A 23,136-nucleotide genomic window follows, 5' to 3' on the forward strand; every position below is an offset into this window, starting at 1 on the left:
GAAAGAAAGCAGGAGATGGTTCTTTTTCATTTATGAAGGTGGTATAACTATGATACTGGGATGGGATAAGGAACAAAAATAAAACTATGTACTAATCTTGCCTATGAACATAAAACACAGTATTTCTAAATACAGTATGCAGTGGTGCATTAAAATAAACCAAATAAGGATTATCTGAGAAATGCAAGAAAGAATCATTAGTAAAATCACTTAGATTAACATAGGTCAATGGCTCATAGGAAATATGATCATTTGTAACATGCTTAATAGGTATTCTAACTAAATTCAATACATTCATGCTAAAAATACGAAATAATCTAGTAATAAAAGCTACTCTCCTAACATGATAAAACTTATTGACTTAACATATAAAATGTAAACAGCGGTTTTCAAACTTTTTGATATTAAGACTCCTTTACCACTCTTAAACATTATTGAGGTCTCCAAAGAGCATTTTCTGTATGTGAGTTTTATCTACTAATATTTATCATACCAGAAATTAAAACAAGTTAGCATAAGTAACATTTTAATTAAAAATAATTATATTTTCCAAATCTCTGCTCACCAAAAATTAGTGAGACTAGAGACATTTTACTTCTTTATTTTTTTCAAATTTCTTTATTAACTGGCTTGTTAGAAGATAAACTAACTATCTTCTCATATCTGCTTCTGCATTCAATCTTCTGCAATATATTCTGGCTGAAGAAAATCCAGCCTTCCACAGATTACATAGTTGGAGGAGGTAAAAATATTTTGTGAACTTTCAGATCATTCTCTTTAGATAATTGTGGATATTCCACTTTGATAGTCTACCAAACCTCAACAAGTGGTAGTTCCTTAAAGGCAAGTTGCAGTGTGGAATCTAAAACTGTAACAATGAACTACGTGAACTCTATTACGTTCAAATCCATCTGTCTTGCACTTTGACAAACCTTTCCCCATGCATAGCTCTGTAACATGCATCAGGTTGTTTGGGAAAAAAATGCCATTCCTTGAGACAACCAGTAGGCAGAAGTGCTTTGTACATACTTTCCACTTTGTCAAGTAGGATGATAAAAAGACAAGGACGCAAGGGTCAACATTCATCAAGGCCACTAAGTGAAACCAGCTTTTTTTTTAAAACTCCAGGTGGGTGGCAATGAAGAATGACAAGTACGCTCACTGTCCTGATTCACGCTATTGTCCTGGCAGGACAAACGTGAGCACGATGAAGAAAGATAGTATCTTAGTTCTATTATGAGAAAAGTTTTAACCCTGTGGACCTCCGACCGTGTCTCAAGGATAGTCCCTTTCAAGGAGCAGATCACACTTTAAGAGCGGCTATTCTAGAAGCATTACTGTTAAATCCAGGAACAACACAAGGACAACCATGATCACCACAGTTAATTACCTACCTAGGCTAGTAGGTAAGACACACATTAAAACATAGAAAGAAAAAGAGGTTTTGTATCATAAAAGAGAACACAAAATTAAATCGAACGATATTCACTAAAGGCCATGGAGTTTACCTTCTAGCTGGGGAGATAAGAAAAGAGGCTATGTTGGATGATCAAGTATTATAAAGAAAAGTAAAGAGACTAATAAAGGGACTAGAAAGTGATAAGGGGAAGGTATGATTTTATATAAAGAAGTCAAGGAAGGCATCTCATCTGACATTTGAGATGAGACTGAGTGAAGAGCAGTTAGCTGTCACGTGTTCCAAACAGGGATGAGCCAGTCCAAAGACTGTGGGGGGCGGTAAACGGAAGAGAGGTGGTCAGAGAGGCCATCTGGGGCTGGGCTACTCCGGGCCCTCTAAATAGTAAAGACTTTCTATTTTATTCTCAGTAAAATGGGACTCAACGGGTTTTTAAACAGGGGACTAACAGTCTGACTAAACACCGTTATTTATTACTATTTTTTCCGCCAAGACAATCCATTTAAAACTAATGAAGTTTCATGATGTAGATGGTTAAACACTTAAAAATCAACAGCTTTTGCATCTCATAATTAGTTACATACCAAATAAATGAAATATTTTTATTATTTTTCAATGGTAAAACTTAAGAGCAATACTGGATTTAATTTTATCATTATTATTAAAATAATACCATGGCAAGAACTTTCCTCATGTTAGGGACAAAATATTTTAAAGTAAAGTTTCTATAACAATTTGACTATCCCACAAGGTCCAATTAAAAAAAAATCAAAAGAAAATACAAAACAAAATAGTTCATTACGATTGCTAAAAGAATCATAATCCTAATACAATTGTATTTGTGATCAACTATTAAAAAAAAATCAGTTTTTAAACAGTACAAATACCTCATCAGAATAGGAAACAGATCTGCTCGGTGGGCTGTTTCCACGACTGTATTATCTTCTGAAATGTTAAAATGCACTATCTCTTCCTTAAAGCTTTTGTCTTCAAGCAATCTTAGCAAGTTTTCCCTTTAAAAATAAAATGTAGCACAAATCATCACTTAATATACGGCAGCAGTTTTTAAAAATGCAAAAATGTAGAGCACTATGTGTTAAATGAAATAGGTATTAAAGAATTCACAATGTAGTTGGCATCCATAAAGGAAAATTTTCACAAAAATAAGTTCCAAAATGAGAGTTGTTCAAATTTTAAGATAAAAGGGATTATAAGGAGTTAGATTTAGTCAAAAATTCAGCTGTTTCAAAGGGCATAATACAAAAGTCTCTTCAGTTCTTACAGTGATTATTATGGTCCCCTACGTAATCACCAAGATTTTAAGACATTATATAAGCAAGAAGTGACATAATCTCAACACAGACTTTTCAATTAATATTCTCTTTCCTACCTTATTGTCTATGGAGAAGCACTCTAACAAACATAATCCCAGTTTTCATTTCTTACCTAAAAGAGCATTATGATTACCTTAGAAAAGAGGGAAATTTTCCAGGCCTTCACAAAACTATTTTACAAGAGGCTCAGGTAGAAAGATAAAAATCAGCCAAAGAAACAGCCTTTCTCTGGCATCAAATAACTTACCTGTAAGGGAGGATGTGCGGATGTTTATATGTCATTATGCAATCCAGGGTTATTTTTTGCACCGTTTGATCTTGGTGTAGCAACAACTAAGAATGATATTTAATAGAATAAATCAATGAAGTCACATATACACATACCATGGGATAGTAATTTACTTGTGTTAACTTGCAAAATTAGATTTCTTAGAATCTACATTTTCAGATGTGATTTAAAGCTGATTTCTGACAAAAGCTTAACATCTTCCTGGTATTAAAGGAGGACGAATAGAATATGTGCAAAGAACAAAATAAAGAACAAAGAACAAAACTGACATCTATATCCCATACACCAGACCTTTGGGTCTATCACTTTTTTTGGCCAAGGCCAACTGTCTACATAATCTGGAGTTACATCAAATGAGCTGGTCCTGTGATGAACAACAGCTTTTATAATCCTGTGAAGGGAATGGCTGTCAGTAAAATGCCAGGGAAGACATGGCTCTGAGGCCTCTCTGACCAGTCAGTTCAGAATTTTGCTTCCTGTGGACAAATGAGATTTTCAAGCTCCGGCTTTACAAACAAGTTGTATCCGAATTACGGACAGAATATGGATAAGTTCTGCCAACATGAAACGTTTCATCTAAAAAATATCCAAATGAAAAAAGAAAATTTTGTTTCCCCAGATGGCTTAGAATGACATCCAATTCTTACTCTGCTTCTGACATTAAATTTTTTCTTCAACGTTTTCTGGAATTCAGGGTTATATATTATGACTGTAACAACTATTATTCCAACTATTTGCTTCTGCAAAATGTAACACATCCTGAAATCCTAGCACTCCATCAGGCTAATTTATCAAAAAGTAAAAAGTTGCCAACTGTTCTGGGCACAATCCCCACTCCCTTCTAAAAGCTAATTCCCATGATATAATTAATGCTTTGTTATACTCACTGTTAATACAACTCATCAATGTTTGGTCACCCAGAATGCCTTTAAAATCAATTAAACTAGTACTGTCTAAAACTGTCTCTCGAGATACAGAAAATGTCTATTAATTAAAAATATATACAGAGGGTGCCAAAAAATGTACACACATTTTAAGAAAGGAAAAAACTGTGTTAAATTTATGCTGATGGTAACCACTCTGAGCACCTCTTGTAATTGCAGAAGTCAAACGTGACTTGTATTCATCTTTTGTTATGGTATATATTGAGCATTACAATTTTAATAGTTTTTTCCTTTCTTAAAATGTATATACATTTTTTTGGCACCCTCTGTATATACTTAAAATGTTGACATGGGCTCTATCCAACAATTATCAAAAACCTAAAAGTTATTTTGGCAAAGAAAATGGTAGAGAACAGAAAGAACGCAGTGGCAAGAATGTATTTTACTTACCTGAAGATAAAGCTCATATAATTTGGATTCCAGATATAAGGCCCGTGGATTCGAAAATTTAGAGAAAACTTGCAAATGAGCGATTAACTGCCTACAACAATAAAAAAAGAGAGAGTACTACAAAATTAAAGGACAGAGATTATTTTCATAAGATAATAGTGCCCATCAATTTAGTCTCTCTGACAATTATTCTGAAAACCTTGACTATAGTTTCATTGTTAATTATACAAATAATTATTTGCATTTAGGAAATTATCATCCAGAAATGCCAAATCTCAGGCAAGCCTTCCCCTGAAATCCAGGTTCCCCACCCCAGAAAATCATTCAGATTTTGCTTAGAATGGTTCAAATTAAACCAAAAGTAGAAAGTAATCAAAACAGTAATACATTCCAAAGTTGAATACCGATGAATTTTGGGAAGCTTCCTTGTCTAGTTTCTATACAGTAAACAGGAAAGTGGTAAAATATATTCTTCCTCACTTTCACATAATATAAATACTGATGTCGGGCCAGAGGTCCAGGTTTAGGTAATTGCTCTTCCTCCATGGCTCTTGCTTATCAAGGAGGAAGAAAAAGCAATGCTGTCATTGAAAGTTCAAGTTGAAGAGGGGACTGACAGCCTCAGGGCAAATTACATCATCTACTAAAACAGACTAAGAGAGTTTCTACCGTATTTACTCACTCAACTTCCTAGTCCACACTTGATGAGGTTTTAGGAATACTTGAGAAAACTGTTTCTTCTGTGTATATAATGTATAAGACATATTAGAACTTAAAGAAACGTGAATGAATAAAATGTTAAGATTTGGGGAGATTTCATTTGCCTATTTCAAAAATACATGCAGGGAGAAGTGGAGAAAGGTCAACAGGATACATGGATGATCCTGTCATTTTGGGCCGTGTGACTTTGGGGAAAGTTAATTAATGTCTCAGATTTTCAGTTTCCTCATCTTGACAAGGAAAGACGTCCTGATTTTCTGTGAGGATTAAATGAAGCGTGGGACCTCTGCTCCTAAGAATTTAGCAAACAATGCATTTCTCTGCTCTTGGGCAAAAGAACACAAAACTGTGGAAGTCCTACTAGTTAACATAGAGAAAATAAGCTGGAAATTATGCCCTCTCTAGATATTATAGAGAACTAGGGGAAGGGTAGTACTATTATTTATATTTAGCTTAAATGTCTGTGATGGTAAGTCTTACGTATCAACTTGGCTAAGTTTGAGTAACCACTTACGTAATGAAACACCTATCTAGGTGTTGTGATGAAAGTATTTTGTAGGTGTTGTTAACATCTATAGTAAGTGGACTTTAAATAAGAGATTATTTAATATTCAATTATGTGGATGGGCCTCATCCAATCAATTGAAGGCCTTAAGAACAAAAACTGATGTTTCAGCCTGCTGTCTTGCCCTGCAAATTCTGGACTTGCAGGCTCCCACAATTACATGAGTCAATTCCTTAAAATAAATCTCTTAACACACACACACACACACACACACCCCTCTATTCTATTGGTTCTGTTTCTCTAAAGAGCCCTGACGGATGCAGTATCCTTGTAATTACTTATCCCTGAGCCCCTGCACTTTAATAAACAAACTTTAAATTGTTTCTACTGTAAAATCCACTCCTCCCAACATTTATTAAGTATTTCTTATCTGCCATGCAGTCTTAAAAAGCCAAAGAGAATAACAGCCAATTTACACGTTCTCATTAAATACTTGCCCGTGAGGAGCACGCTTCATGAAGGATTATAACCTTGGACTATGAATATACTGAGATGGCACCAAGGACTGTCTATCAATTTATTCACATTTTCAACCATGTGTATGTTAGCAACAGTCTAGGTTTTACAGGGGAAAGAAGAATTAATTCAGACATGGACCTTCGACTTAAAGGGTTCCTGATTTTCATGGAAGATCTATAAAAAATTAGTACCAAGGCAAGGAGTAGCACCATGACAGAGGTCTAGATGGCTGTTATGAAAGTTTGAAGTTGAGTGAGATGACTTTCCTTTTAAAAGACAGGAAAGCCTGCGTGAGGAGGCAGTGCAGGAATTGTGCCTTGAAGTAGGAACAGGATCTCAGCTGGCAGAAATGAGGCAAGGACATTGTAGAAGGAGGGAAGGGCACTGCAAAGTTCAGGGGTGAGAAAGGAAGAGGCATGACTGGAAAAATAGGTTATTTATTCAACAAACACACACGAGGACTAATCTCTTGCTGGCTATTATGTTTGAAGGTCATGAAGAAGAAAACAGCAATCTTTGTCTTGGAGGAAGCAGTGGGGGGTAGGATGCTCTGAGTTGTGAGAAGGTAGAAGCAGAAAAGGAACTAGTCTGCGTGAAGTGTAGTCATGATCTTTCTTGCCCTGGCACTTCATGCACTATTTCCATTGGCTGGCAAATCCTTCCCTGCCCGAGCTGCTGGCAAACTTTCGTCTTTCAGCTTCAAAGGTGCCTTCTACCTATTAAAAGCCTTCCCTTTGTGGTAGAATTCTTTTATTTTTTTAAATTTTTTTTTACTGTGCTCCCATAACACCTTTAAAAATATTTCCTGTATAAAAATATTTCACATTAGATCATGCTTCCTGCATTGCAGAGGCTATGTACCAACCATCTTTGTAACCCAGCACTTAGCAAAAGGCACTCAATACAGCTGCTGATGGATGAACTAATAAATGGCTCGTGGAAAAAACTCAACAAAGGGGCCTATCAGATTGAGACCCTAAGTGTTACAGTAACAGCAGCACCAGATCCAGTGGATCTCTGACACACAAATTCAGATGAGTAAACTGCGATAACTTTTTCTTTTTTCCCCTCTTCTTCCGCCTCCCTCCCCAAATCTGGTTCAAGCCATTGTTTCTCAGTCTAGTTGTGTAGGACACAGCTCCCTGGCCCATGTGGGAATCGAACCGGTGACCTCGGTGACACGGCGCTCCAACCACCTGAGCCACCCGGTTTCTAACAATTTAGGTAAATGAATTACCCAGAAAATAGGAAATATGTTTCTTATTTAAATATAACAGCATGGGGGAAAAAAAAGTAACCAGGAGTTAAGTCAAAAGGCAAAGTAAAAGTGCTGACACGCTTATTTATAAGAGCAAAGATGTTCCATTACGTGTTCCCCTAGCACACAAACATAATGCCACGGAGCCATGGAAAGTGGATGACAGAGGTCAAAGGGCATGTTATCCCTCCAGGCTCCAGCCCTCTCATGCATAAACAGCAGCTATGATGAGATCAGCCCAAGTCCAAGACTGTGGCAAAAACCAAAAAACTTAGAAGACCGACAGTTTTCTTTGGGCTATAAAAAAAAACCCCAGGAAGATACAGCATTTATGTAAATAATTATGTGAGCAGTCCATTCTGTCCGTGTCCATTTCCCAGTAAGGCCATAACAGGCTTCTTCCCGTTCTAAGAACTGTGGATTTGAGATCTACCAGCAAGACTGAACTTACTTTGCCGCAGCTCTTCTCGTCTTTTTCTTCGGTGAAGTTTCATCTTGGGGCACCCCCTCCTCCTCTACCTCTTCTTCGTCTCCAGCAGCAGGTTCTTCTTCTATGTCCTCTGCTGCCCCACCTCTGCGTTTTCTTCGCAGATCCTGGCTTGGAGCAACCTGCAGATCTGCTGGGTAATACTCATTGCTACAGAGGAAAGAGAGGGACAGAAGGCAGGTGAAGCTAAGATGCCCTAATTCTGTTCGTGACAAATGTTCATGTCCACAGTTCACAGAATCACACATTAGAGACATCAGAGGCGCCCCAGTTAAGTGTCTTCCACAGCATCCTGCTCCTGTAGTCTGCCAGCCCTTCTGAAGTGCCTTATTGGCCAAGTCAGTCACTAACTGGAGAAGACAGACCATTCCATCGTTACACTGTCGAAAATATTTGAAATGTCTACTCTGGACTGAACTGAAATCAGCCTCCCGGCCTCTAGAAACACAACTGGTAGAGGCAGGTGTAGGGGTGGATTATATTAAATAATGAAAGCATAACATTAAGACCATGCTGTTCACAAAACTACTGAATAAATCACGTGGCCTAATATTGAAAAAAAAAAAAAAAAAGACCATGTTGGTCACGTTCCACCAGATACATTCTACTTTGTCACTGTCCTTTCAAAAATATGGTGCTGTAACAAAATTCAGTCCTCCATGCATGCATGGTCTGATAAAACAGATGGAACTATCAAGTCCATTGTTTTTGCGGGCAGTCACAACATGACACAGACAGAAACTGAATGTCCAGGCGATAACCAGTAAGCCTTTATGTTTGTCTCCTCTAAACTAAGCATGTGCAGTTAGTATCCTCATTTGTTCTTACTGAATTCCATCCCTTTAATTTTGGTCCCTTGTTGCAGGTAACTAACATTATCTTAAAGGCTGTCACTGTCATTCCCTGCATTCGTTTTGTGTCACTTGAACAATTATTATTTTGTTGTCTGTTTTGTGCATGGCACTGGGTAGGATGTAAGGAAATTGATCAGACATTAAATCCCTGGTAAAATAGCACGTTTAGGATAGCACACTACCAACACACCTGGAAGAAACTCCAGGTTAATACACTAAAGTACAACTGGAGGACTGAGGCGCTACCATATTCAACTTTGTGTTCTCACCTAGCAGGATCTAGCACTTACTAATACATTTTAAAAATGGATGAATAAATGAAATAAGTAAAGTAGCTCTGTCATTTACAAATTGTACCATCATCAATTTAATAACATTTGTATTATACTCTCAATATTCAATGAACCACATATTTTCAATCTTTATGTACAGCATGCTCACTCATTCATTTTATTAAATAAGATAATTCACACAAAGCACTTACAAGTGTCTACACAGCAAGTGTCATTCATTAAGTGCCAGCATCACCTGTTACTGGGATGTTTTTGCGATTGTTAGTCATTCAGTCCTGCTTCTGATTTAATTCTTCTCAGAGAATGTTTACAAGGGATTCACAAATTAGTTCTAATATTAAATTACTTTAAACATATTTAGAAATATAAATTTCTAGCCAAAAATAAAAATAAAAAGCCCATAATACATTTCAAAGCCAGAATTAAAGGTGACATTTGGGTTTTCCACTAGTTTGGATCATCTATAAAAGTATTAATTATAGGTAATCAGTGTCAACTAGTCTTAAACATTTTTAAAAATTGTGTATCTTTAGTCTCTTAAGTCTTCTTAAAACTCAGAGACCCACTTCCTGTCACAGGCTCTTCTCTCTATCCCCACCCTCACAGTATCTTGTACTATTAGAGGAAGGTCTTTATCCTTAAGTTAAGGGGTAATGGATTTCTTCCTTGAGGGAAAAACAGAAAATTAACAAGGTAGGAAATTCATATCCTACTAACACCATTAATACTAGCTGGCACTTGCGATGCACAAAACAACTGACAGATACTATTTTACTTGATCATCAAAACAAGGCAAGGAAGATAAGTATCACTGTTCTCATTCTATCAATAAAGACTAACGAGTTATGCGAAAAAGAGAAAATCACTACTCTTCCACCATACCATTCACTGACCTGCCTGCATCTTTGCGTGTATCCTTTCCAGAATGAATTATTCATACAAACCTTTTCGCGTATGCATGGGATCCTACCTCCTCTTACCTACTCAAAGGCATGGATCTAGCAATTTTATCCCCTCTCTTGCGTTACCAATTTTTCCCTTCCTTCTGGAACATTCACACCAGCGTTACATACGTACCTGCTGCTTCGATATTAAATAGCAACCCCAACAACAGCTCCCTCTTGGGTCCCACATCTCCCCCCACCCATGTCTGCTTCTTTTTTGTAAGAACTGTTCATATTTGTTTTTGCCATTTTTCTTCTCCATTATCTCTTAAACCCATTTTAATCAGGCTTTCATCCCGGCCAGATTAACCAAAATAACTCATGTGAAGGTCACTTCCAAAGCCAGTGGTCATTCTTAGTCTTCATTTGATTGATGTTTCAGACACATTTGATGCAACTGATCAACTCCCTCCTTGAAGTCCTTTCTTCAAGGAGTACTAAGTAGTCTTGGTTGTTCTATCACTCTTTCCTGGCCTCCTTTGCTGGTTCCTTATCTCCCAACCTCTAAATATTGCTGTTGGTCCTTGGAAATCTTCTTTCTTTACATTTATACTCCCAGGTGTAATTTAATTCCCTGTCCCATAATTTAAAAAACCATCTACCATCTATATACTAATGAGTCTGATATGCATTATCTTTACACCAAAGCTTTCCCTGGGACGTAAAGCTCCAAACTCAAGTGCTTACTTGACATCTCTACTTAAATGTCTATTTAGGATCCCAAACTTAACATGTCTAAAGATGAATCCTTGACCTTCCCCACAACTGCAAACTTTTGCATTTCTCCCAATCTCAGTAAATGGTAACTCTCTTCTGCCAGTTACTCAGGTCAAACCCTTAGGGATATTCTTGATGCCTCCCCTTTCTCCTTCCTGCACCCCTCTCGCTCCCACCATGCCACATCTGACCTGTTGGCCAATCCAGCAGGCTAACCTAGTTGCAATTCTTCAAAAATATATCTCATTGAATTGAAATCCTTCAAAAAATATCCAGAATTCAACTACTTCTCACGATCTGCACTACTACAACCTCGGTCAATCTCACCACCATTTCTTGCCTGGATTTTTGCAATCTCCTCCTAAGTCTCTACTCTCTAGTCTCTCTACCTACCCTCACCCTGCCATCCTACAGTCTATTCTCAATATCGCAGCCAGAAAACTCCTTGAGAAAACTGAAGTCATGTCCTTATCTTTAAACCTTCCAACGGCTTCCCACTTCACTGACAGGAAAAACCAAAGTCACTTAAAGGCCTACACAACTTGGTCTCCTGTTAACTTTCTGCCCTGGTCTCCAACTATTTTCTTCCAGGATTAGTGTGGTAACCACTCAGACTTCCTAGCTGTTCCATGAACAATCCTAGCATGTTGTGGTTCCCAGCCTGCTTAATCTAATGCCACAGCATTTTCCCATGTAATGAAATAGTATTGTCAATCTACATTTATTCATTAATTAGTAATGTTCTACACACCACATCCTACACCTTTAGTCTTAAAGCAATCTCTCACACAGCGTATCTTTTCAAAATAGAACAACACTCCAGAAAGTTCTTGTTATTTTTTTGAGAGTACATTCCTCAGCATCATGGGAAACACTCAAGAGGCTCAAAACAGAGTGGCTTGGGTTGAGTTACTGGAAAATACTTTTAAGCCCCTGGCAGACAATGTAACAATGAACAACAGGGCAAGAAATAGCAAGGTCTTTCTACATTGAGCTAACTCAATATGGCCTTTCTCATGTTGTAACCTGGAATTTTTTATTAATGCCATTTGTGTGCTGGTTAAATTCATGTAAAATTAAGTGGTGAACTAAACTAGTTTAGTTGTTAGCTGATAGAGCTAGTGCTTTATAGATGTGCCAATCATTTGAAAACACAACAGAAGCAAAAAGAACTCAGCCAATTTGGGAGCTTAACACTTTGTACCTTCTTTTTCTCATACCCCACCAGGAACATATTCCTAGAAGAGAACACTTACTTGATAAACCTCAAGAAAAGTGGGGAAAGCTCCCTGGACCGTGGCTCTATCCTTTCTGGGAATTTTGCGAGAGCTCGCCAGAGCAAAAATCGAAAATTGGTGTGGTCCAGTCTTTCCTGACAATGGGTTTTCAATGTTAACTGCTCAGAAAAAAGAGCTCCAACATCTCCTTCCTGAGTCTGCTCCCAATTTTCATCTCCAATGGACTTCTCCTCATTTCTTATGTCATTTTGCAGTTCTTTCTCTGAAAGAAAAAATAATCATCATAACCACTAGGGAAATGTTAACATGTGCCCAATGTGTGCTAAAGTAAGGGCGTTTCTTTCGCTAGTGATATAGCGAATAATAAACCACATCCAAAGGTTATCACAGATAGTACATTTCTCATTTCTGTTTCCCAATTTCATGTGTAATTAAGCAGCAAAAATTAAACAGTTAAGCAACCACTTTTCTTCCCAGACCCCGCATCCCCCTTACATACCAGCATGTGTAGCTGCTTTATCCAGATGTTCATAGTAGACTTTCCAAAATTTCTTATTTTCCATTTCATGTGCATGAGAACTAAGAGAAAAGATTACAAATAAAATACATGACATGATTCTTATTTTGACGTATTTCACAGAAAAAAAAAAGAGTGAAAGGATATAACTAAAATGTTAATTAAGATATCCCTGAATGTGGAATAACTTTTGTACTTTTCTGTATTTTTCAAAATGCCTGTACTGGGCACAAGCTATTCTTATTGTCATAATGTACTAAAGTATGTTTTTAAAAACCTAAGTAGATTCCTATGAGACTATTTTTAAAGGTACAATAATGAAAATGGGCAATGGGTATGACGTATGTTCCAGTAAGGGAAGGAGAAGCCTGTTTGGAGAGAAAATTAGAAAATTCAGTTTGTTCAAAGCTAACTTTAAAATGTTATTTTTTTTTTCCTCTACCAAATTCAGATATACTTAACACAAAGGCAAAATAAATATTCACTAACTACATGAAACATGGCTTCCAGAACTTAAGAGAAATTAGATCAATCATATAATTTGGTATCCTAGCAACAGTATCCTTAAATTTTTATATTCTTTCTGTCATTAATTTTCTAAGAATATACATAAACTTTACATAAGACATGAACCATATATGTTGCTGACTATATGTAAAAACTAAACCAATTTTTAGACAGAAAGATGTACTCCACAGGAAGACAGCCCAGCCAGCTCTGGAGGAGCAGTTGAAAGGCACTCAGGCACTGAAGAGCTAACAATTGGAATAGTGGGCTGCTGCTAACACATGTCAGATTCTTCCTTAAGTGCAATGAACAAAATTATGAAGTTGATGTTAGAAGGCCTTGCTTTCAGCATACTGGTTTTTGATGGCTTTGAAAGGCAGTTAAATAGCAGACAAAGTGGTTCCAAATTGGGAAAGGATTTATTTATTCTGCTTCTGTCAAATAAGAACTAATCGTTAGGGTTTTGAGGGGCCACACATTACGTATATTTCCAATCCAACAAAAGCCAGAGTAGACCATCTAAAGAACAAACATCTGCAAAAGGACAGGTTTCTACAGATGAGGCACAACACAAGTATTTTCTATGTGATTATTAAGGTCCTATTTAGAGCTAAAGGGACTTTGGATAATAGATAGCAAGGGTTTTAAAGTCCTCATTTTAAAATTAAAGTTTGGCTCAATGACACTATATATATAATCCAATTATTACACAATTCTTTGTTACTGAAAAAAATTCAACAACACAGATGTATCATATAAAGTAAAAGAAGGTCTTCCAAAGTTATTTCAAAGTATAAAGAAACATACACATAATAGTTGAACTATTGAGAAACTTGGCATCAAAGAGAAAAATTAATGTTTCTTTTTCCTTCACATTGTCCCCAAAAGGATTTAAGGTAGCTATAACTACTGCACACACCCTTTATACACTTAGAAGGGGTATAAGACTGAGTCCATCATTCTGCAGTAGTTAAAACATAATAGCTTCATCCATTTACCCATGCTTACCTTATGAGTTCAATAACAGGATCCCAGAGAGCACTGAAGTTAACATATAACATGCCTAATAAATAACGAAGCGGCACCTGCAATTACAGATGAGTTTAGTACGTGGGTAATGAACAGCACCGAAATGTGAATATCCCACCTCAAGCAACTGGAGGTTTGGAAAGAAGCTTGTACTTTAAGGAAAAAGTTATAAGTCTCAATCCAAAATTCAGTGACTAATAATTTTCCAACTCTCCCCAAAATGTCACTTGCTATTTAACACAGAAAAATCAACTAAAGCCAACACAGTATTCAAATTCACTCCAGATGTTCATGCTCAGGCTATGTTTGGATAGACAGATTTGACTCATGATTCAATTCCTTCCTAACAAATGCTGCCATCACCTTAGAAGACAAAACCTGAATAGTAATCAGTAAAGCACAGATGCCAAAGACCCAAGAAAGCATGCTGTGAATGGCAGCTGCGGCTTTGCAAGCAGATGTCTGAGCTCTGTAAACTCTGCATTAAAGGAGCTCTGTTCAGAGGGTCTAAGTGTTCTCAGCGCCTTTTGCACCCAGTCATTACTAGCATCCCCACAGGCTAGGGAGGCATTGTGGAGAATGGTAGTTGTGTTATTATTTAGGGGTGGGGTGTTTGTAACTATTTTAGCAGCAGAGCCACTTTTCCCAAGTAAACATAACCAATAGAGGACACCAATACATAAAGCAGGGCATGAACAGAACTGCTCTGACTGAAAGGAGAATGCCCCATATGGCCTTCCTCCCAAAGGATCCGTGATGTATCTTCAAGGGTCACAGACAGAAAACCCTTGACACAAAAGGTAAAGGGCCGATGTCCTGCGGCAGTGAACATACTGTAGAAGATATCAGGCTTTAAACTTGATGTTGAGTCTTCCTGTTGCCACTTACTATCTACCTTTACATACTACACACATACTCAAGTGAAAGTGGGTAGTAAATTATTTCTACTGTTGAAACAGCCAGCAGAGCTATTTAACTCAAAGCATCTAAGAGAACTAAGGATTTACGTAGTTTTACATTTTTTTTTTTTTTTTTTTTTTGGTGACCACTTCATATGTTTCTCTTTCCAAAAGCCAACCAAACAGATCTTAAAGCACCAATTAAGAAAAAACCAACGACAAAAAAACCAGTGTTTTATACCTCCTGTAGCGGCCCCTCAGGGACTGCAGTCTGCACCACATCATATCTTAGTTTTCTCAAGTGAAGAAGCTTCTCTCTGTAATCATTCACAGTTGCTGGAACAAGTTCTGCCTGGCGCAATATAGCAAAGGCAGATGGACGCTCTGAGAGCCCGTCATCCTGAACGACCAGAGAAAACCAAGGAGGCATGTCAGTGTTTTGATTTTCCAAAAAAGCATTAAATGAATGTGACCAAAGGTCTGAAACATAAAAACTGGGATATGCTAATGCTTTAGGTTAAATAAACAACACATTTTTGGGGGTAAATGATTCATTTGTCCTCATACCATTTACTTTCCGGTAGATAATTTAGGTTTAGTATCTAGTATAGAAATGACAAGAACAAAACAAACAAGTTAATCCTCAAAATAACTCAAATCGCTTGGCAACATCTGTTGAAATAAAGGAAATGTACATGTACTTGTGTATATATATATTTTCACTATATAATTCTACCTCTAGTAGAAGTAATTTCTACCTCAAGAAGTAATAATTTGCATTAGGAAATATTTCCCTATATAAAGATAGCTATGTAAGGATGTTCCTGCAATATTACTATAAATCCTGAAAAACTGTAACCAATCCAGGTAAGTATCCATAAACAGGGAATTGGTTAAATAAGACACATACATATACATATATATGTATGTATAGTTTTTATTAAATTTATTGGGGTGACAATGGTTAGTCAAGTTACATAGGCTTCAGGTGTACAATTCTGTATTACATCATCTATATATCACATTGTATGTTCACCACCCAGAGTCAGTTCTCCTTCCATCACCATATATTTGATCCCTTTTACCCTCTTCTACCATCCCCACCTCCTCCTTACTCTCTGGTAACCACTAAACTGTTGTCTGTGTCTATGAGTTTTTGTTTCCTTGCTTGTTTGTCTTGATGTTTTAATCAGTGGACTGCTATTCAAACTTCAAAAAAAAAAAAAAAAAAAAAAATGAGGAAGGGCCGGCCCGGTGGCTCAGGAGGTTGGAGCTCCATGCTCCTAACTCCGAAGGCTGCCGGTTCGATTCCCACATGGGCCCGTGGGCTCTCAACCACAAGGTTGCCAGTTCAATTCCTCGAGTCCCACAAGGGATGGTGGGCTCTGCCCCCTGCAACTAAGATTGAACACGGCCCCTTGAGCTGAGCTGCCGCTGAGCTCCCGGATGGCTCAGTTGGTTGGAGCGTGTCCTCTCAACCACAAGGTTGCCGGTTTGACTCCCTCCAAGGGATGGTGGGCTGCGCCCCCTGCAACTAGCAATGGTAACTGGACCAGGAGTTAAGCTGCGCACAACTAAGACTTAAAGGACAACTTGAAGCTGAACAGCACCCTCCACAACTAAGATTGAAAGGACAACAACTTGACTTGGAAAAAAAGTCCTGGAAGTACACACTGTTCCCCAATAAAGTCCTGATCCCCTTCCTCAATAAATCTTAAAAAATAAAAATAAAAAATGAGGAAGAACTAGAGATATGGAAAATGACATGGAAAAACCTTCATAATACCATTTGTTTAAATTATGTGTGTGTGTTTACAAAAGTCTGAAAGAATATTCACCAATTATCTGTGGATTTTCAGTGGTGGCCTTGGTCGGGGGCAGGAGTAAGAATTTAAAAAAAAAAAGAATTCAATTTTTATGACAGATATTTATAGTGTTTGAATTTTCTGCAAAATTATCATTTTGAAACTAAAAAAAAAATTAACATATTACATTTAAAAAGCTATCCAAACTGAATAGTTAAAAATACCTCCATTAGTTCCGGAAGTCGAACCTCAAAGTGGTTTAGGATCCTTATTGTCAAAAGCCGAATCTAGAGAAAGCAAAAGGCATGTTTCAAACCCCAAAGTTTAAACATAAGAAGAAACTGATTAAAAGTGAGATCTAAGTTTTACAGAATTGTGAAAACTATATTACTTTTCAGAGTAACACATGTTTAGTCTCTCTCTTACTTCATATTCAACACCAACCCCTCACTCAAATGATACCTGGAACACTTAATGCCCAGATTAACCTGAGAAGGTAAGGTTGCCCATAAAACTATGTTGTTTCTTTGAACTGTAACACTATAAGTATCTCTGTAAATAAGTGCAAAGAATCTGATTAAGCTTACAATTCCATTGAAATTAGTGATTTTTATTTCTAAAACGTATTCATGTATTTCTCTACAGCTGAATGAGCAGCAGAATCACTCAGACGGCTTTAAAAAACCATGCAGATTTTTCAATTCCACGCTACTCACACTGAATCAGAATTTGCGGGGTTAGGGACCCAAAATTTACATTTTTTTTGTTTCCCAATGAGATCGGCTGCAATCAGATTACAGGTCAGTCTTTAGGAATCACTGCTTTAAAAAGAAATCACCCCATAGGAGCATTTTCTGATTAAGGAGTTCTGACAACCACTGGCAATACATATATAGAAACAAAGAATGAGAGCTAGAGAACACACCACAGAACCGTATTACCTTGGTTATGCCAGTTGAAATGTTTGCTTGTAACTTGGGAAATAATTCCATTAAAGCTTCCTCAGAAAGTGGCCCTTTGCAACCACATAAGGATAATCTCTGATAATAGAGATCAGCCAACAGCAACACGGATGGCTCCAGAGGAAACGTTCTGCAACAAGATATTTATTAGACCCAAACTGCATCAGACACTCCACAGTATGAAGAATCAAGGCCTAGCAACAGTGAGTGACGTGCTCAAGGACATACAGCTAGCAAGAGGCAGAGGCAGGATGAGAATATGCTATTTTGACTAAAACCCAATGCTGTCTCTTCAATCCATATAGCTGTGAGTAACAATGACTCGAGGAGGGAGATGTAATATTTACTGAGTGTTCTCCATGTGCCAGGCACTGAGCTAGTGAGGGAAGCAGTACAGAGCATACAGGATCTGAGGTATGGCAGCCCCGCCATTCATCAGCAGTGTAAGCCTGGGCAAGTTGCTTAACCTCTACGTGCCATCCTCCTTCAACACACATTTACTGAGTGTCTACTGTGTGCCAATGTCTTTTATAGACACTGGATATAGCAATAAATAAAAGACAAAATTTCTATTCTCCTGAAGCTTGTATTCTAATAGAAGGCAGCCAGTAAGTACCTAAACTAATATATAATCAGTATGACAGTGATGAGTGTGATGGAGGAAAGTAAATCAGGGAAAGGAGGCTAGACTGAGAGACTGGGGTGTATAGGTAGAGGGGGAGGGAAAGGCAGGTGAAGAGCAATGCTATTTGATATGGGAGTGGTAAATGGTTAAAGAATTCTAACTGGTCTCCCGTATTCCCCTTCAGTCGCTTCTCAACACAGGAGCCAGGGTGATACTATTTAGGCCTAAGTCACTCCTCTGCCCTAAATCTCCTGTCCCCTTTCACTGGGAATAAAAGCCAAGGCCCTATAACGGCCGGAGGTCATACACTGCCTGCCATCCCCACCTTTGTGTCATCTTCTACTACCCATTCCTCGCTCTGCTCAGCCAAAATAGTTCTTTGCTGCTGAAGCCAGCACCCCCCTCCCAGTGTTGGCATTTGTGTTTCCTTGGGGTCTGGAATAAGAGTGCCCAAGGTCAACATTGTGCTATGTTACGGTTGGGGGTAGTCAGCATTATTTACCCTTTACATTCTACACCACCAGTTTACACACACAGTGAAACACCCCTTTACAAAGATGAATCTATTTTGAAAGACTGTGTCAAAAAATGTACTTGTTTTAATTGGAGGATGTAAATCAATGATAAAATCTCCTATGTGAATAACACCTCAGGTAGGAAATAGATCAAAACACAACTTTCATTATGTCCAAGACTTCCCAGAAACAGAAGCTTTTATATTTTATTCACTATTAAGTTAAATGGAAGGTATGTTTACTCACAATACTAAATTCTTCACACGTTCCACAGGAACTAGCTGAAGTAGTTCAGAAGATTCTTCCAAACTTAGCAGAGTATTTACAGCTTGACAAAGAACAAATAAATTTCCTAATGGGCAGAAAACAGAAGAAACCACATTACTTACTTCTTTGACACAAAAACTATCAGACATTTAACACTTGCTATTTATGCAAACTTCTTAAATTTGAGCCTTCTAAAGAATTACCTGTCAAATGTTAGACTATAATAGAAAAGAATTAAAAAGAGAAGTTTCCAAGTCTTATATTTTAACTTTCTTAAGAGAAAAATATATTCAGAATTAGAAAATAAAAATGTATGTGCTATAACTGAAAGGAAGGAAGAAGTCCAATGGTTCCGCTGGCTGGCATTATCAAAATTAGAACTTTTGAGTAAAGCTAAGAAATTATCTTTGTATAAAACTCATGTTGATTTTCTCTCCAATTTATAAGGAGCCACATATCCAATGGCTCTTACCTATAATCCACTCAATTAGTAGTATTTATATATTCATTTAATCCAAGACCACATGTTGGCAAACTATGGCCTGCAAATCAGATCTTGTAGGTTGTCTGTTTTTATATATGTAGCTGACAACCTAAGAATGTTTAATGTTTTTAAAGGGTGGTTTAAAACAAAAACCAACCAAACAAAAATAATACACCACAAAGACTGAATGTGGCCCATAAAACCTAAAATATTTACTAACTAGTCCTTTACATAATAATTTTGTCAACCCTCTGCTCAAGACTTGAGAACTTCCTATAAGGGTAGAAATGTCCTATACTTAGGCCAATATGCAGCCACAATATGGTAGCCAGTAGTCACATGTGGCTACACAGAATCTAGCACATTAATATTTAAATGAATGAATGGCTACTATACACGTGTTGGGGAAAAAATACTGTGTTACAATAAAACATAAAACCTACTTTTAAACTGCCATTCTCTGGCTCATGGGGGGAGACACACAAGTATGCAACAAGAAATAATGTTTTCGGGGGGTGCAGCCTAATTCTGCCTGGAACAGTCATGAAGGCCTCCCTAGAGGTGTTGTGCTTGAGCTGCGTTTTGAACGGTCAGTACGAGTTCACCAAATGACAAAGACCTAGAAAGAACTCAGAAAGAAGGAACCCATGTGCAAGAGCAGCCAGAGGATTGAAAAAGAGTATCCTGCTCATACGCAGGGGGTAGATGGGGCGTGGGAGCCAGGGAACAAGACACAAGCTGGGGCCCCAGAAGGAGGGGCCTTATTTGTTTGACCACGGCATCCTTTTGCTACTTTACCTTCAGATTCAGCTTATGTTCAAGCCGCCCTGAACCGGTCGCCACATTACGAGGCACAACCTTCTTAGCCTCTTTTTTCCGTATTTATCATACAGGGGGTTATGCCAGAACACAATGCTGGAACTATTTTCTGGTAGTCTAGGGGTTTACAATTACTTTGGCTGTGCCAGAAAAGAAAGAATAGAGAACAAACGGGAATTGTGGCTGACCTTTTCCAAAGCTCCCTCTGTCAACAGTCGTAAAGAGTGACTCCGTGAAGCATGTGACTTGTGGTATCACCTTCTCCTTCTCAAGAGGTCTGTCCAAAAAGTAGGGAGAAAAAGGGAAAAGTTCAAACTGGCATTCAATGGCTTTTTCATGGAAGAGCAAGGAACAGCCAATAAAAGTTTTAACCAGCATGCTAAGTACCTCTTTCAAAGCAACACTGTATTTTCTCACCTAATATGAGGTAACACGACAAGGGCTGCCCAAGACTGTGAAAGGAAAGTCGTATCTTTATTTGGGGGTAACTGAATGATAGATAAAAGATGGTCCAATACTGGGACCTGTTCCTTTCCTCCCTTGGATCTGGTCTTCTGCCTTAGATAGGATCTGAAACAAGAAAAGGTAAATGTTTTAAATAGAAGAGAACACAATTGTTCTCGCCCTTAGAAGTTTGAAATAGAATTGGGTTCCTTTTCAAGCGTGGAACATTTGGGGAGAGGAGGGAACTGGTGGTGATGGTTGAATATAAACAACTAAACAAATACACTTAATTTACTGATTTTCTGTGAGAGGCTTTTTCAACCCCATTGGTTCCACTTTCTTCTATTTCCTATTTTAATTTGCTTCATAACCTAAAGCAAGTCTCCTCGGTTTTAAGTTTATAATGTACAAATTTTGTGCCGATGAACATGTTTTTAAGAACTGGAGAGGCAATTTATTGGAATAAACTGACTGCCTCCATCCCTCCCTTCCCTTTTGACATAAATTTTATTATATTAGTCCCCCACTTGTCTGTGGTTTCGCTAGAAAATTCCATAATAAACAATTCCTAAGTTTTAAATTTTGTGCCATTCTCAGCAGTGTGACAAAATCTCTCACTCTCCCACTCCGCACCACCCAGGATGTGAATCATTGCTTTGTCCAGTGTTTCCACACTGTAGATGCTCCCTGCCCCGTTAGTCACTCACAAGCTGTCTCGGTTATCAGATCACCTGTCGAGATATCGCAGTGCTTGTGCTTCAGTCACCCTTATTTTACTTAGTAGTCCCAAGCACAAGGGTAGTGATGCTGGCAACTTGGTACGTCAAAAAGATGCCAAAAAGTGCTTACTTAACTAAACAGGTGAAAGCTTTCAATAGGGCATTTTATCATCTTGCATCATAATAAGAAGGGCAAATATAGTACAGTAAGGTATTTTGAGAGAGGAAGAGACCACATTCACATAACTTTTATTACAGTATATTATCATAGTTCTTCTATCTTACTGTGCCTAATTTATAAATTAAACTTTATCATAGGTATGCATGTATAGGAAAAAACATAGTATATATAGGGTTTGGTACTACCGTGTTTCCCCAAAAATAAGACCTAGCCGGACAATCAGCTCTAATGCGTCTTTTGGAGCAAAAATTAATATAAGACCCTGTCTTATTCTACTATAATATATGACCAGGTCTAATGATATGATATGATATGATATATGAAATGCTATGATATAAGATATGATATAATACCGGGTCGTATATTACTTTTTGCTCCAAAAGACGCATTAGAGCTGACTGTCCAGCTAGGTCTTATTTTCAGGGAAACATGGTATGAGAGGTTTCAGGCAACCACTGGGCAGATCAGGGGGGACTATCGTACTTCACAAATGAGAAAGATGTCGCAAAGTTATCATGATGAATTTGACAAATGTCACTAAAATGATTATGATTTCGAAGTAAATTTCTCTGCTGCTTTAATCTGACAAATGGTTACTTAATGTTTTCTGATATGACATCCATTTTTAAGTATCTGTTACTTTGGTACTATTCTTACTTGCCTATTTTTATTTTTGTTAATGAACGATAGCTCGGTCTTCTTTAAGACAGAAATCTAATCAAAAGAAAAATCATAGAAACATGTAAAATGATTTGTTTTTATAATTTATCCTCCATGTCCACATTGCTTAGCTTATTATCCAACAGAAGTGGAATATGGGGTTTTTATTTCTGTATCCTTTTTGATCATTAAAATTAACCAAAAAGTTGCATTCTCTTTTGTTTCATACTTATCAGGGCATTGACTGTTTGGAAATTATGACAGCTAATTTCATTGGCAATTTCTAAAAGTCACCATACCTTGAAATACAGCCTTCCTCTTATTAATCATTATTCAACAATCTGCAAAAATCTTACACATAAAATACTGAGATGCTTTTCAAAAGTGAGTCTTTTGTTGCCATGTCATTCCTCTGCTTCATCGTATCTGCCAATGAGCTCCTCCAATAAAATTCACACCCCTTACCTCATTTTGATCTGATCCTCACCTACTTTTCTCGCTTCTTCTCATTCCACTCTCTTCCTTGCTTAATGTTTTTTACCCGCACAAGCTTTCTTTTTGTTCCTCAAATATACCGGGCTTATTCCTGCTCCAGAGCCTTTGCAGTAACTCTTCCCTCTACCTGGAAAGCTTTTCACCTGGACTTTCATGGCAAGGCTGGATACTTCCATCATTACAATTAGCCCAAAGATCCCCTCTTCAGGGAAGAGTGCAGCTTCTCCATTTACGCTTTCTCCCAACATCCTGTTTTTTCTTTTTATCATTATCTCAAATCATCTTGTTTATCTGCCTAA

The 23,136-nt window shown here is 37.6% G+C and overlaps 1 protein-coding gene across 1 annotated transcript in view; it reads right to left on the reverse strand.

Moving 5' to 3' along the window:
- UTP20 (UTP20 small subunit processome component) overlaps positions 1-23,136 on the reverse strand; it is an 89,132-nt gene that overhangs the window by 47,785 nt on the left and 18,211 nt on the right. Inside the window, exons 13-25 of the mRNA XM_019732102.3 lie at positions 20,756-20,908; positions 20,527-20,615; positions 19,015-19,120; positions 17,608-17,758; positions 16,891-16,953; positions 15,103-15,261; positions 13,942-14,018; positions 12,409-12,488; positions 11,928-12,171; positions 7,828-8,013; positions 4,375-4,465; positions 2,999-3,084; positions 2,305-2,430 (exon numbers count right to left, since the gene is read on the reverse strand). Coding sequence (XP_019587661.3) covers positions 2,305-2,430; positions 2,999-3,084; positions 4,375-4,465; positions 7,828-8,013; positions 11,928-12,171; positions 12,409-12,488; positions 13,942-14,018; positions 15,103-15,261; positions 16,891-16,953; positions 17,608-17,758; positions 19,015-19,120; positions 20,527-20,615; positions 20,756-20,908 — 1,611 coding nt within the window. The remainder of the gene's footprint in view (positions 1-2,304; positions 2,431-2,998; positions 3,085-4,374; positions 4,466-7,827; positions 8,014-11,927; positions 12,172-12,408; positions 12,489-13,941; positions 14,019-15,102; positions 15,262-16,890; positions 16,954-17,607; positions 17,759-19,014; positions 19,121-20,526; positions 20,616-20,755; positions 20,909-23,136) is intronic.

This window comes from Rhinolophus sinicus, chromosome 1 (assembly GCF_057876585.1).
Source record: "Rhinolophus sinicus isolate RSI-liver-muscle chromosome 1, RSI-T2T, whole genome shotgun sequence".
Lineage (NCBI taxonomy): Eukaryota > Metazoa > Chordata > Mammalia > Chiroptera > Rhinolophidae > Rhinolophus > Rhinolophus sinicus.